The sequence below is a fragment of the Balearica regulorum genome, chromosome 2 (assembly GCF_011004875.1).
Source record: "Balearica regulorum gibbericeps isolate bBalReg1 chromosome 2, bBalReg1.pri, whole genome shotgun sequence".
In the NCBI taxonomy this organism is placed as follows: Eukaryota; Metazoa; Chordata; class Aves; order Gruiformes; family Gruidae; genus Balearica; species Balearica regulorum.
Window position 1 is genome coordinate 83,342,296 of NC_046185.1, and position 15,301 is coordinate 83,357,596.

Genomic DNA, 15,301 nt, shown 5'->3' on the forward strand with positions numbered 1-15,301 from the left:
CGTATGCTGGACTTACCCAGCCTTTGTCACGCTTCTGTTGCTTTCCTGACCATGCAGAAATATTGCTCCCTCTTCCCCCCCACCGAGGACATGTGAAAAACATTAACATATCTCAAATGCCTAGCAGACCTTGAAGTATCCTTGACAGAACTTTACATTTCCTGGGCAAATCTTGTGGTGACAGAAACCCTGTATAATTGCATTTAAGCCAATGATGATGCACAGATAATGCCAACAAAGTCAGGCCATCAGATTTCAATGTATATTAAATGCCTGCCTGAAAGCAGCATTAATAATGGAACAGATTTTATTATTTACCTCTAATTAGAACTCCTTGCTGATGCTAGTGAAAAAAATGCACTTTCAAAAGAGAAATAATCAGCAGTAGAAGACACAGCATTATTTTCATTAGAGGCTTGTGGCACATCTAGCTATTAAGATTGCTCCCTTCCCAAATCTGTTTTCAATAGCCTACAGTTCTGCTACACGTGGAAAGCTTCAGATGAAGCATTCAATGGCATGTAAATATCATACTAACTGCTTATATTTTCAAATTAGCTTATTTTATCACCATAGGCAAAACAGTGTTTTGGTCTCCTTCAGGCCTACAATAACTCTGGTGATTCGATACATGAACACTCTATGAGACTGTTTTTGGAGAAGGTAAGTTTAATTTTAAAAGGGAATGAATTGTTTCCAAGAGGCAAGATTTTATCTTTCCTGTAAAAGTCATCAGTTGGACAAAGTTATAAATCACTGGAGAAAAATCCCACAGTGAGCGTTCAGCAGAGCCTCAGACATTTAGCAGCTAAACACCTTGGCAAAGCCCATCTGCCCCTGGTGTGCTCTTGCTGCTGCCGAGTGAGACCTCCCGGTGCTTCCCCCTGCAGCTCCACGCTGCCGCTACCTACGCTGACCCGGACCGAAGCACACAAAAGGAGGATGAGAACACCACCCAACCCTTGTGCTCCTCAAGAGCTGAAGGAAGCTTGATAAGGTTCTGCGCTCTGCTGAGGTTTGCAGGGATGTGCCCGATGGCCAGGGCTGCCCCAGTGCCCCTGGATGCACTGCTCCTGGCTGGGGGATGTGAGGAGCCCTGCCTGCCACCTCCCACTTGGGGAGCCCCCACACTCCCAACCAAGGGGAGCCACTGGCCCCCCTTGTGCCCTGACAGGGTGTGCACTGGCGTGCGTGCATGTCCGCTCGTGTGTCAGAGAGAAAAGCAGATGCAAATGGGAGCCGGGCTGCGAGGCTGAAGGAGCAGGGACACGGTACCGAAAGCAAAGTCGAAGCAGAAGCTTGGAGAGACCAAACAAGTCTCATAGGCGCAGGAGCCTATGCATGGAAGACAGGACAAAAAGGGCAGGTAGGAGGCATCCAAAAAAAGAAGGGGGGAAAAAAACCCCAAACCAACCAAAAGTAAGGACTATTAGAACAAGCACCCTTTACTTCCACCCTCATGTATACTCATCCCCGTAACTCTGTAACACCCAGAAGATGCTCAGAGCCAACCAATGCTGCTTTCCCTGGTACCGGTCCCTCTCCTCTCCTGTGTGTGCCACAGCCACTGAACTGCAGAGGGGCAGTACGCTGCTTTTCAAAACTACAGTGAAAAAGAGGCCGTGCAGCATTTCCTAACTGTCCGGGGTTTGACTTTGCAACACAGTGGGGTTTTTTTCCATGTACATTTTATGATTGTCCTTAGTTAAGTCAGCTTGGATAGATAAATGTCCTTCAAGTGTCTCTCAGGCCCATTAAGTGCATGCTAAACAGGACCTGGCTTGTTTTACAAAATAAAGTGTGCTGGATGAGGAAGAGGCACATGACCTACACTAACATTTACTTCCCCCGGTTTAGCAACCATAAAAGCACCACTATGAAAGAGCACTTAAAAAGTTTCTTCTGCAACTAATATTGAAAGACTTTATTATCACATTGCAGAAATGCTTTAGGGAAAATCTTACTCCGATAACCTTCTCATGAGGTTTCAAACAATGCTTTCAAACAACGAGTCGCTTTGAAATGTTCAAGAACACAAATGTCATGTGGCTCCCAAAGGTGCTATGACACATTTTATCCCACCAGGAAGCTCCTGCCTTCCCTGCTAAAAGAACCTGAAGTTCTGCAAAAAGTATTGCATCTTTCAAGGGGAGAATATTTGGGACATTAGGCCTTGAAAATAATCTGGCATCAAAACTCTAATCTGACAGCACAAATTTAGTTTGTAAACAAAGTTAACTTATGCAGTGAAGGGTATCTGGAGACATAGAGGATCCCCCTTCGTTTCTGTATTTCTCAGGTGCACAGAGGTAACATAAACCTCAAGAACTACTGGAGTGACCACAGGGGAAAGATCAAATGAGCCTTTCATCTACAGAACCGGCACCAGGCAGTCGAAGCCACCGCAGCCTTCCCCAGAGGACCTGCCAGCAGACACCATCTACTTCACCCCACCTCGCGATACGTGCTAACGGGGTGCAGGCTGGGACCATCAGCACACCTAATGCAGTGCCCTACACACCTGTCAGATGGCTACATTCTTTTTAAACTACTCATTTGATTTGAAACAGCAACCTAAAAGGATTTTTCAGAGCTCGCAGCCCTCTGTCTCCAATGGAGGCAGAACATCACGAAGAGAGAGAAGCCTCTTCTCACAACTCTCAGTACTTTTTAAAATGGCTGCTCGCACACATGCCAGCATTTTCTCACAAGCCCTTGCTGTGTAAAATCCTATCCAAAATGACCCAGTCATTTCTTTGGCTTTTTAATTTAAAAAAATATAATAAAGAATAATAAATAATTTATAATTATGAAAAAGGTAGGGCACTCTATACTGCTTGGGTTTTGCCCAACTCTTAATGGGGATAAGTTTACGCACAAGTTGATGAGAGTCTTCTCCAAGTAAAAATCTCAGTGTCCATCCACCATTCATCTGCACTGTAAAGTACAAAACCTCACCAGAGCAAAAACTGAGCAGTGCCCTGTTGCAAAGTATCCCGGCACGTAATTGTGCTTAACCTAAACCATGTGTTCCTAAAAACACCGACAACACTGAACAATGAGACCAGCCCCACATCCAAGGGAATTTAGGAACAAGGGAAGAACTGAAGTGACACGCTTGCTCATCACAATGCTACAGATTCAACTTCGTCATCATTGTTTTTTGGCATGATGCAGTCTGAATTCCCTCCCTTTTTGTGAACAGCTGAACTGTGTTCCCTTACAAAAGAAATTAATATGGCAGCCTGTGTACTTCTGCTTTAATCTTAAAACAAAAGCAGTTTTGCTATCTTTAGTACAAGCATAATAAAAGCACCAAAAAAGCACAGATGGTTTGGATTTTCTTTGCAGAAAGCAAGAGAGAAGACTGACATCTCAACTATTTACGTAGCCACAACCCATTACGTGGCCGCAGCAAACCAGGGGGGGACACAGTAAGTACCTCTTTGTCAGCATCTCCGATACGGACTGCTCTCAGTCAGGTCTTATAAAAAGCATAAAGCAACTCTCTGCTCAAAGATAAAGGCTTTTGTTCATACAGATTTAAATTATTGTTAGTAAAACATTTAACAACAGCCACACTAATGCCAAACGAATTAATTTCAGTAAAGCTAAAGCAAACACTACCATTATGTTTAGGAAACACAGAACAAAACCCTTGAAAACCCAACATTAAAGGGGTTATTTATGGTCATTGCTCAGCCCTCCTGCCCCCATCGCTTGTGCATTAGAAGACTCTGGGCTGCTCACTTGCAAACGCCCCAACTTCCGACAAAAAGTGGCTATGCGCTGGTAGCCAGAAAGTTCATTTTGCAGGAGTAAGACAGTCAGCTTGGTCTGGCAGTCAGGGTTGGGGTTTTTTGTTGTTGTTGGGTTTGTTTGGGGTGTGGTTTTTTTGGGGAGCGGGAGGGGGGAATTTTGTGTGGGGTTTTTTGTTTGGGTTTTTTACAATTCAACATTTCTTTTAAAATGTCTCACTCCAGGATTAAAACTTTCCCCTTCCTGGAATTAATCAAACTGATAGTGGTTTTGGCAGAAAGGCAAATAACAGGAAAAAAGTAAGGACAGCTCATGTGCAACGTATCCAAGAAGTACTTCATAACCTGCTCTGTATTTTTTATGTAATAAATACACAGTGGTTCAGGCAAAAACATGCACAAAAAGAGGCTTTTCGCTATTATCCTTTAACAAATATTCAGAGAATAGCAGTCATGTAAAAATGCCACACTTGATATAAAGCAGATAAAAAAAGGTAGCTGAATTAGTTCCTGAATCAGGAAAAAAAAAGGTTTTTGCTACAGATACTGCTTTCTTTAGCATTATGAAATGTCTTAATATTTCTATGCTACACCAATTAATATTTTAGAGAATTTAAGAGACGCAAATGAATGATTTTTCCAGTTAGCAAGTACTTAAAAACTAGAAGATGGCACATCAGAAAAAAACTTGTCCAATTTATGAGCGCTGCCACTTGAACCAGTGATCAAACATCATACTTACAAACATTTAAGGTTTCGAAGCAGCATTTCCATTAAGGAAAACGTTTGCTGCGAGGCCCTACAGTTGCACTGAATCCCTACCAAGTGCTGGGAGGCTTTTGTGCATTGCAGTTACGCTCCATTAAACGCTTCACAGGAGGGACAGGATGATGCAGCTCAGTGGGTTTGTGGGACACGCGTGGGCTCGCGGGACACATACGGCCTCTGCAGCCTCGCTCGGCCCACAAAAATCTCTCAAGAACACGGGACAGAGAAAGCAGGGGCGAGTGGGGCGCAGCCCTCCCCTCCTTGCAGCCCCTCGCAGGCGATGCCCCGCAGGCTGGGTACCACACGCCGCCTCCCCAAGCTGGGCAGCCCCCGGGACAGCGCGAGCGTGGGCCGCGCGAGGCAAGGAGGCCGGTGTCCCCACGGATGCTCCCGGCGCCCGGATGGCATCTGTCCTGAGCTCTGTTTACAGGCGCGTCAACAGATGCTTGCAGCAAGAGACGCTGAACTTTGACATCCCACACAAAGATGTAAACACTTCTCTACGGAAGATAAATCCTCAGTACTAAAAGGCGCCCTAGCTGACTTATGGCCATCCCCAGCCCCACCCCATCCTCCAAACCCAAAATTCAAGTACGCGTGCCTTAAAATCAATAGCAATTTAAAAAAAAAAAATTTAAAAAAAATCAAACCACAAAAAAAACCCCTGAGCAGCCAACATTCAAATAGCCGCAGCACCAAGCTTTTTAAGAACACTAGAAATAATCAAGAGAGTTATTACACGTAAGCCAAATATAACTAACTGCAGAATAAAATGAACTTTACAGTGTTTAGACAGATGGAATCCGATTTCCTGATGTAAAGCTGCTGAATTTGGCCTTCGCCCTCAGCCCCAAAGGCAGGAGATCTGTTGCCCAAAACATGCACGAGCTACCTACCCCAACAGCCAGAGTTGGTAGTCATTACTCTTCATAAGCACCATTAAATTAAAAAGGATGGAAGTCTTCATTAAAAAAAATTGCAGAAAGAGATGGATTCATTTAAAGCTAAGAGCAGCCAAGACCAGAGCCCACTGCATATATTTGTGTATTTTCTTAAGAGGCTGTATATACAAGGGAGCGCACAAAGGGCTTCTATAAAATGCTCCCTTGTAAGGGTGTATTTCAAGGGTAATAGATACTGAATTCAGGGAAATGTCCAAAAAACCCAGTGTTTGGAAATATTGTCAAATCTTCACATGGAAGAGCTAGAAGCAAGCACAACCCTTTTCAACGATAACTAAGAAAATCCTTGTCCAGAAGGATTTACTTCTCTGATGGCCGATCCTATGAACCGATGCAGCCAAACACAGCATTTACTGATAAACAGTCCTACTGACTTTAATAACTTAAGCCAAGTAACTTCAGTGGTGTCATTCATGCCCTGTGAATATGAACGGAAGACTCTTGTTTAAAAGGGCTCCTCACAGTAGCGAAGGCTAGCACAAGAGAGTCCCAAGCGAGGGTGAGAAAGGATACAAGGCAAAGAAAAGAGTCCTTATGAAAAGCGCTTAACCATTTACCTGCAGGTTTGGGGGGGGGGGGGTGTGTATTATTATTTTAAAACAAAAAATGAAGAAAACATGAACTCTCTGGTATAGCCATGTGGTAACTCCAATAGAATCCTATTGCTACCCCCCCCCAAAAAAAAAAATCAAACAAAAGAACCCCCCCCAACCCAAGCAAAAAAGAAAAAAAGAAACTCCAAACATCAAACAAAGCCCAGGTCTAACTTTTCTGAATGAGGTCATGATGAGAAACTCCCAGCCTTTAAACCAGAAGGAAAAAAAAAAAAAAAAAAAAGGTGAAAGCCTCCATGGAAAACATACTTGAGCTGTGTTTAACAAGGAACATCTGTAGCCTTCCAATTCTTGAGATGTAGAAATGCCCCAGAAGAGCCACATTAAGTTAAACACACAGGAAAAAATACTTTTGTTGCTGACCAAACCATTTACAGGTGCCTCTGATTTGAAGCTTAAGGATACTGAGCTGCACTCTGCTGACATAACACCATGCCGTGAAGGACTTCTTTGTAAAGAAAGTTCACAGAAAGCTGGTTTAACTGACAAAGTCTTTACTAGTGAAATGTGACATCTGTTTGTGAACAGCCTACATTTTTGGGATATTATCGCTCAGCTGCTTCTATTTATAACATATTTGATTTAAAAGTTCCTCTCAGTCAACTAAGCAGGTATCCAATTAAATATCCTGAAATTTCAGTGTCAGACTCGGGACAGCCTGCAGTAATGCAGCAATCAGTCAACTTTTACTTCTCCCTGGATGACCTTCTTCAGAGCAAATTTCCCCAACACACAGACACACGTTGTGTCTTACATTTACAGAAAATTTTCCTTGCAAGGGAATGGGCATTATTAAAATTGTGTGCTCTCTGGTGCTGTTCTGAAAGTCCACAACACTCACAGGCTTAAACACAGTGCTACTTAAATCATCACAACTACATTAAAAAGGGGGGGGTGGGGAGGGAATGCTGACTATACATTTCTTGGCATTATTTTTGTATATATTTGGATGTACAAATGGAAGAAAAAGTAGAGAGTCCTCATTGGGAGACAAGAAAAATGTTCTTGAAATTAATGCCATGGAACTAAAGACAGCTCTCCTGAAAGATTTCACTCCCCAAGCTTTTTTTATTTGCTATCTATGCTTTCACTGGGGACAGTTTCAAGAGTGCCTGTGCAAGTTAAGAGCACAATGCAGTCCTCTTTCATGCATGGGGAAAAAAGTTAGTATTTTATCTGAAATAAGCTGTAAGTTCACATTACTCAGAAAAGGAGAGAAACTAGAAAGAGGTCTTCTCCCCTCAACAGAACCACTGATGCTCTACCGAACATATGCAAGTAAGTAATTTTAAACAAAACATATAGTGGCAGCAGAGCTTTTAAAATTTTATTTAATCATTCACTTGAGTTCTTTATAAGCTCACACAACTTGATTAAAAATTTATAGATTATAATGATGAGGAAACGTCTGCTTCACTGTAAATAAAACCCTTAAGGAAGAAATCATTTTAACCTTAAAAATAGAAGTAGCAAATATACCCTCAGACATGAAAAAAAGATGTAGTAACTGTAATGCGATCTTAAAAATATATTTATACACACACACAAGGAAAGATTAGAACTTATTTTTCTAAGTCTGAGACTTAGACTGCACTGACATACTTTATATATTCACAGACATGGTGTTTCCAAAACATTAGGCACAGAGTCCTTCACCACCTCTGTGTACACTAATGGAACAAAAAACAAACTAACTAACCAACCAACCCACCCATGGAACAGCAAATGAGTGCATCATCTTCTCTTCTGGAAAGCATCTGGGAGGTGCTTATAAAGAGAAAAACATTTACAATATGAATTGTCTGCTCATCGCAGCTTCTCGAGTCATTGCAGACCCCTCATTTTGAAGACCAGCCTGCAGAAGGCTTTTGAGAGGCACTCCAGAGCCAGATGCAGCCCATTGGCACGAACATGTGCTGAGAGGGATGTTACACTTTTCATCTCCTGTATTTAACAAGGCTTTCATCCAGCCCCATACAGTGCCATGCTTTTCTTTTTTTCATAAAGAGTTAAGAGAGTTTCCCTGAGCAAATAGTTACAGAACACAAACCTACAACCTGAAATTCCTTTTTTCTGTATACTGTATCATACGTGTCAGATATTCCACACAGCCTATCAAATCCCAAGGAGAAAGACTCGGGGATGTTGGTGGACGAGAAGCACACCATGAGCCGGCAGTGTGCACTTGCAGCCCAGAAAGCCAACTGTGTCCTGGGCTGCATCAAAAGAGGTGTGACCAGCAGGTCGAGGGAGGTGATCCTGCCCCTCTACTCCGCTCTTGTGAGACCCCACCTGGAGTACTGCGTCCAGCTCTGGGGGCCCCAGTACAGGAGAGACATGGAGCTGTTGGAGCGAGTCCAGAGGAGGGCCACAAAGCTGACTGGAGGGCTGGAGCACCTCTCCTATGAGGACAGGCTGAGAGAGCTGGGATTGTTCAGCCTGGAGAAAAGAAGGCTCCGGGGAGACCTTACTGCGGCCTTCCAGTACCTGGAGGTGCTTACAGGAAATCTGGAGGGGGACTGTTTACAACAGCATGTAGTGACAGGACCAGGAGGTATATTTACAGGGTATATTTAGATATCAGAGTGGTGAGGCACTGGAACAGGTTTCCCAAAGACACTGTGGATGCCCCCTCCCTGGAAGTGTTCAAGGCCAGGTTGGATGGGGCTTTGGGCAACCTGGTCTAGTGGAGGGTTGGAACTAGATGGTCTTTAAGGTCCCTTCCAACCCAAACCAGTCTATGATTCTATGATAAATCAGCTAGTTGTACAACCATCTCAGAGGGTGACAACAGCAGAAGACAGTACCACAATCATCTTTAACAATAATTAACTAACAGACTGCTTAATTGAAACATTCAGTAACACAAGAATATTCAAGGAGCAATTATATCACCATGTGATTATCAAGAAGGGATTCAATACCTGATAAGCAACTTGTTAAAATATTGAAAGGTTATGGCATATTCTCACAAGAGTATTGATATTGGGTAGGATTCCCTACAACCAACATCCTTCAGCATACAACCATCTGCCACCACAAGTTTTTGTGGGAAATTTATTCCCATCACTCAGAACAGAAGAGAAAGAAGAAATTAAGAAGTAATGTACTGTGCTATGATTTTTCCATTATTCTGCAAACTGACTTTGGCAAAGACTTAAAGTCCGAACTCATTAAAGTAAAATCCAAGCACAACTCCAGCAAACGCACCTTCCTAGCCCCTTCAATCACGTCTTGAGAAGTCATGCAAAATGCTCAGTGGAAAGGTGAGAAGTGCAAAGTCTAGTAGAAGCTACTGAATCAGAGAAGATGAATAACAATGCTGTGCTTTGATAAGGTCCCAGCATTTTCATCAGTTTGTCATTAGACTTGAACATGAGCTGCAGCTATCAAAAGAGTCTGGAAATCAATATGCCAGCCATGCTTCAAAAGTCATCATCATGCCGTATTTCTGCAACCTCATCCCTTGCTTCCCCTGTCTCGTTCTTCAAAGTGATATAAAGCATTGCAGGGATCACCAAGCCAGCAGAGGTAATTATTGGGCATTATCTTTTTCATTTCACCCACTTGCAATGTTCTGCGGCCCATAGGTAACCAAACAGCAAGGGCACGATGGTCTAAAAGCACATCAGGAAAAGCGACGGGAGGAAAAGTATTAATTGGCCAATGTCAGGTGGCACGGTCCCTTTACACACAAAGTGCACTCCTGAAAACATAAGCCTTGAAAAGGATTAAAGTTATCAAATCACTGTATGCTGTCAGCTGGGCAGCAGCCAGCTCAGACCCGCCAAGGAGACGAATGCTATGTCATGGGTCTGAAAGCTGCTCCATACGTCCTTCCCGTTTCGCACCACCTGCTTTTAACAAAAGCAAGCCAAACCAAAGAAGGCTGATTTTCAGGGTTTTTTCCCAAGTGATGTTTATAGCACCAAGGTTTTCTAAGGAAATTTAATCAGTCAGATGATATCATGGTAATGACTTGAGGCTTTTTTCCATATTACCTGAAGTTTCAGTTTGCAATTATGTACACCACGGACAGGCAGCAACACCACACATAACACGTGTGTAAGACCATTAGCAAGCACTTTTTCCACTTGTGGATGCCAGCATTAGCTCTGCCATCCTTTCCTAGGGCACCAAAACTAGCTGTCCATTTTACAACAGCATCTGTGGTTCCTGTAAGTATAAGGGTTTTGCAGTTCAAAACACTTCTAAAAGTTCTTCACAGCTACATGTCCAATCACAAAATCCTGTAAAAATTACAGGTAGCTCCTCCTATGAGGATGTGGGTCACTCCTACTAGGAGCTGGAGAGGGCTTTTGCTTAAATGAAAGGCCCAATGCTGGACATTGCTTGGAGCGCATGTTAGTGTAACACCACACATGGCAGCCTTCCTACTCTGCAACCCAAATGTAATGGTGATGCTTTAATGTGATGGATCCATCTTTTTTTTTGACTTCAAAGAGCCAGAGGAAACAGTCTCAGCCTCTCCACTTCACTGGACCTCAAATTTCAGTAGGACAGGTCAAAATATGCAACCTCCCAAATCTGAGCAGCAAAAAATGCTCAATTTAATACGCAACCCGCAGAAAACACACCAGCACATAGATGGCCTTCTTGTTTCTCTGTGAAGAGGCTTTGCACCTAGTAGTTCCTCTCAGTCTAGTTTTGTGGATGTTTTCCCCCCACACCATATATGTCTGGGTCACCAATCCAATATATCTGGTAACTTGGCACAGGTGCAAAGGATCACAGAATCATAAGAATGGTTTGGATTGGAAGGGACCTTTAAAGGTCATCTAGTACAACTGCCCTGCAATAAGCAAGGACATCTTTAACTAGACCAGCTTGCTCAGAGCCCCATCCAGCCTGACCTTGAATGTTTCCAGGGATGGGGCACGTACCAGCTCTCTGGGCAACCTGTGCCAGTGTTTCACCACCCTCACTGTGAAAAATTTCTTCCTTATAGCTAGTCTAAATCTACCCTCTTTCAATTTAAAACCATTACCCCTTGTCCTAACTCAACACGCCCTACTGAAAAGTCTGTCCCAGTCTTTCTTATAAGCCCCCTTTAAGTATTGGAAGGCTGCTATAAGGTCTCCCCAGAGCCTTCTTTTCTCCAGGCTGAACAGTCCCAACTCTCTCAGCCTGTCCTCACAGGAGAGGTGCTCCAGCCCTCTGATCAACTTTGTGGCCCTCCTCTGGACTCGCTCCAACAGCTCCATGTCTCTCCTGTACTGGGGCCCCCAGAGCTGGACGCAGTACTCCAGGTGGGGTCTCAGAAGAGCGGAGTAGAGGGGCAGGATCACCTCCCTCAACCTGCTGGTCGGTCATGCTTCTTTGGATGCGGCCCAGGATATGGTTGGCTTTCTGGGCTGCGAGCACACATTGCCGGGTCACGTCCAGCTTTTCATCCATCAGTACCCCCAAGTCCTTCTCCTCACAGCTGCTCTCAATCCCTTCATCCCCCAGCCTGTATTGATACTGGAGGTTGCCCCGACCCACATGCAGGACCTTGCACTTGGCCTTGTTAAACCTCATGAGGTTCACATGGGCCCACTTCTTGAGCTCGTCCAGGTCCCTCTGGATGGCATTCCACCCCTCAGGCATGTCAAATACACCCGTCAGCTTGGTGATGTCTGCAAACTTGCTGAGGGTACACTCAATCCCACTTTCTATGTCATTGATGAAGATATTAAACAATACTGGTCTCAATACAGATCTCTGAAGGACACCACTTGTCACCAATCGCCATCTGGACACCAAGTCATTAGCCACTACCCTCTTTCTGGATGTGACCATCCAACCAATTCCTCATCCACCAAACAGTCCATCCATCAAATCCGTATCTCTCCAATTTTAGAGAGAAGGATGTTGGGGGGGGACCATGTTAAAGGCCTTACAGAAGTCCAGATAGATGACATGCACAGCTCTTCCCTTGTCCACTGATCTAGTCACTCCATCATAGAAGGCCACTAGGTTGGTCAGGCAGGACCTGCCCTTGGTGAAGCCATGCTGGCTGTCTCAAATCAGGTCTATGTCCTCCATGTGCCTAACTCTAGGAGGATGCAGGTATTGGCCCAAGAAACAACCCTTAACGTTAGGAAAGCAATGGATGGGAGTGGGAATGCAACAGCTATCAGGGAGTTGGGCTCCCTGACTACCTGTTCAGGTGCTGAGGACAGCAGTGACTTTCACCCATCTCTCTGCCTCCCCAGGGATGTAGAGCACAGCTGTGTTTTGCCACCAGAGTTATGACCAGACACGGGTTCTTGGACATGACGGCTTCTCTGTCACCCTGTTTCCTTTGCCACGTGCCCAGGGACTCTGAAGAGCAGGAAGACACCATTTTCCCTGCCTCCAACCCTGGTTGTTTCACCACCTCGACTAGGTTATATCTTGCTCATCAAAAACCACTCTGCAACTCTGTCTGGTTCCTTCCCTGCCTAGAGAAAGGCACGCAAGGAAAGTAAGGCTTCCTTGGCTCTGAAACACATGCTTTTGGACCATGCTTACCCAGAAAGAATTTAAGTGAAGGCAGCAAGAAGTAGCATGTTTTCCAGTCCACCATGCTTTTCTCAGCCTTGTTCACTACCTGAAGCTACCTTCATCTGGTGCAAATAACTAAGAAAAGGAAGCAAAACTGAGGGAACAAACATCCTCCAAAAGTCAAAGGGAATGTCCTCCAGAGGTTGATGACTCAGCCTAACTGTTTATATCTGACTCAACTTAAAACTGAAATTTCTTCAGAGAAGCTGCAGGAAGCTAAGTCTGGATAAACCGTGGCCTAATGCAAAGTAGAATAAATAGATAAATAAAAAGTAAGTGCGTGAGAAAGCAGAGTACTTTTAAGCTGTCAGCAACTGTCAGGGCTAGTTCTGCCTTCTTCTGGGGGTTAAAAAAAAAAAAAAAAAAAAAAGAAGGAAACAAGCTCCACACCAGCTTCCTTCACCAGCTGGCAGCCAGTCACACAAGCAGGCACTGCCTCAAACAGCCCAGGTAACCCTAGCAGATGCTGGGACCCATCTGCACCCTGCAGGCAGGCAGGAGCCAGGAGCGCTTGACAGCCAGGAAGCAGTTAAAATTTAAGAAAGAAAAAAAACAAAACACAAACACAAAAACAACCCACAAAAAAGAACCCCAAACCAAAACCCAAACCAAAAAAGCAATGACAGGGGAGCAACATTCTCCCTCCTTCTTGCGACAGGAGCTGGTGGAGCTACCCTAGGTTTGCTCTGGGAGGTGTGCCTTGCTGCCTCCCACTGAATCAGCACCACGTGCCAGCCCCCTCACTTCTGTTATTGTAAAGGAATACAAGGATGGAGAGGCCACCTACCTCCAGGAATCTACACAACCACTGACCAGTGTGGAACAAGGCTCTCACACCTGGCAGTATTACTTCAGCTTTGTCAGCCATGATCACAGCAACTGACTGGGCAGGCAATGGAAAGAGCTATTAAAATCAAAGTTGCGCATTCAGGTCATACAAAACGAGTATTTACTCACAGACCTTACGCTTTTAGTTTCCCCTATGCCCTCCCCACAAGGAGGACAGCTTCTTTTCCACAGAGCGGCAAAATGGAGAAAATGTAGAGGAGTGATGCCCATACCTGACCATAGTCTGTCCTGAATACGACGACTCCTTCTGCACAGGAATGAACAGTACTGGGATAATGCTGATTATTTTCTCGCAGCCAGACCCGAGACCCCTACAATAAACAAAACAGAGTTAGAGATGGCATAACTGAAAACTGAAAAAAGAATTTCACCCAACATTTTTCTCTGGAAATACTCATCACATAAAAGGAAAGAAAATGAGAGCAAAATCCAAATAAGCAAGTGAAAGAAATTAAATAATCTAAATCTTTCAGCAAGTATTTGATGGTTTCTGCCAGAACAGCAACCACAGAAACAAAAAAGAACTATACTGCAGTGCCTTTTTTTTTTCCCCCCAGTAGAAATTCCTAAATGCCGAGAAGAGCAGCTGGAGCCAATTCTCTGAGTCATGTGCCTCATGTTAGCACACGTAAAATTACAGAACAGTGTTTGAATTTACACACAGTTTAAAAGATCCTCCTCAAAGCTGGTTGGCTCCCTACCTGTTTATTTTCAACCTCTGTTAGGCACTCACAGCACTTCCTCCCCTATCACCTTTCACCTTTTTTTTTTCTAACACACTTTGCCCTTTATGCAGTCCTCCTCTCTCGGCTGCACAACACCACAGAGGATTTTAAAAAAAAAAAACTACTAGCAAGTGAGGTTAAAGGAAAAAAAAAAAAAAGACATTTGCTTTTTAGAGGTGAGGAGGAAACAGAGACATCATCAGTGAGACACCTAAGTCAGTCTAGTAACACAGGGTAGGTGCAGACTATTTTAATTTTTACCTGGCTGGTAGATCCAGCATCAAGAAAACAGAAACATCAGATTCACTGAGAACAAGGGAGGAGGATGTGGGAGGGGGAAGCACAGCTGATGTGCTGCAAAAGCCATCCCATTAACCGTACCAACTCAAGTTGCTCCAGTGTAGGAGAAGGATTCAGCTGGCAAGAAAACACTGAGCAGCAGCACTCCATGGTCTGATCTCCAACCCAAATCATACTCCTGTTCTCCACAGACAGCAGGCTCCATATCAGAAAGACCATAATTTAGTGTTAGAGAACAGGGATTTTTTTTCACCAGAACAATCAAATTCTCTCCTAAAGAAAAAGTAAAGGGGTGGCAGAAAAAGGTTGGGATATACCATGATAATCAGAAGGTTGTGACTTTTGGTGTATGATCACTGAAAAAACCAATTTAAATAATTAATTTTTCATACTAGCATCCAAAGGCTATCCTTGTCTGAATTTCTACACACAGAAACTAGACTTAGAGCCTTGTTAAAGCTGGTGGGGTGCCGAGTCCTGATTAACAATCACAACAAATACAGATTTTTATTTCTGTTACATATTTAAGGTGAGTGGCCTGTGAGTCTACCACGGATTTCAGCTGTGTTACGAGTTGCATGTGCTGTAGATAATGTTGAATAAACACTGTTCTTGTTTCTATGATGGGAGAACAGCAGCACTGAGACACAAATAATGCTCATGGAGAACATAAGATCTCTTGCTGCTTGGTTTCTCTGAATGGCAAGAGCTCAGCTGCACATAGAGGACCACGTAAGAGCATCCCTCTTCCCCCCCCCCCCCATCTTCTGATAAAC

General features: G+C 44.0%; 1 protein-coding gene across 1 annotated transcript in view; it reads right to left on the reverse strand.

Moving 5' to 3' along the window:
* Positions 1 to 15,301, reverse strand: part of MYO10 (myosin X) — a 168,751-nt gene that overhangs the window by 122,377 nt on the left and 31,073 nt on the right. The window contains exon 2 of the mRNA XM_075744836.1: positions 13,713 to 13,811. Within this exon, the coding sequence (XP_075600951.1) occupies positions 13,713 to 13,811 (99 nt within the window). The remainder of the gene's footprint in view (positions 1 to 13,712; positions 13,812 to 15,301) is intronic.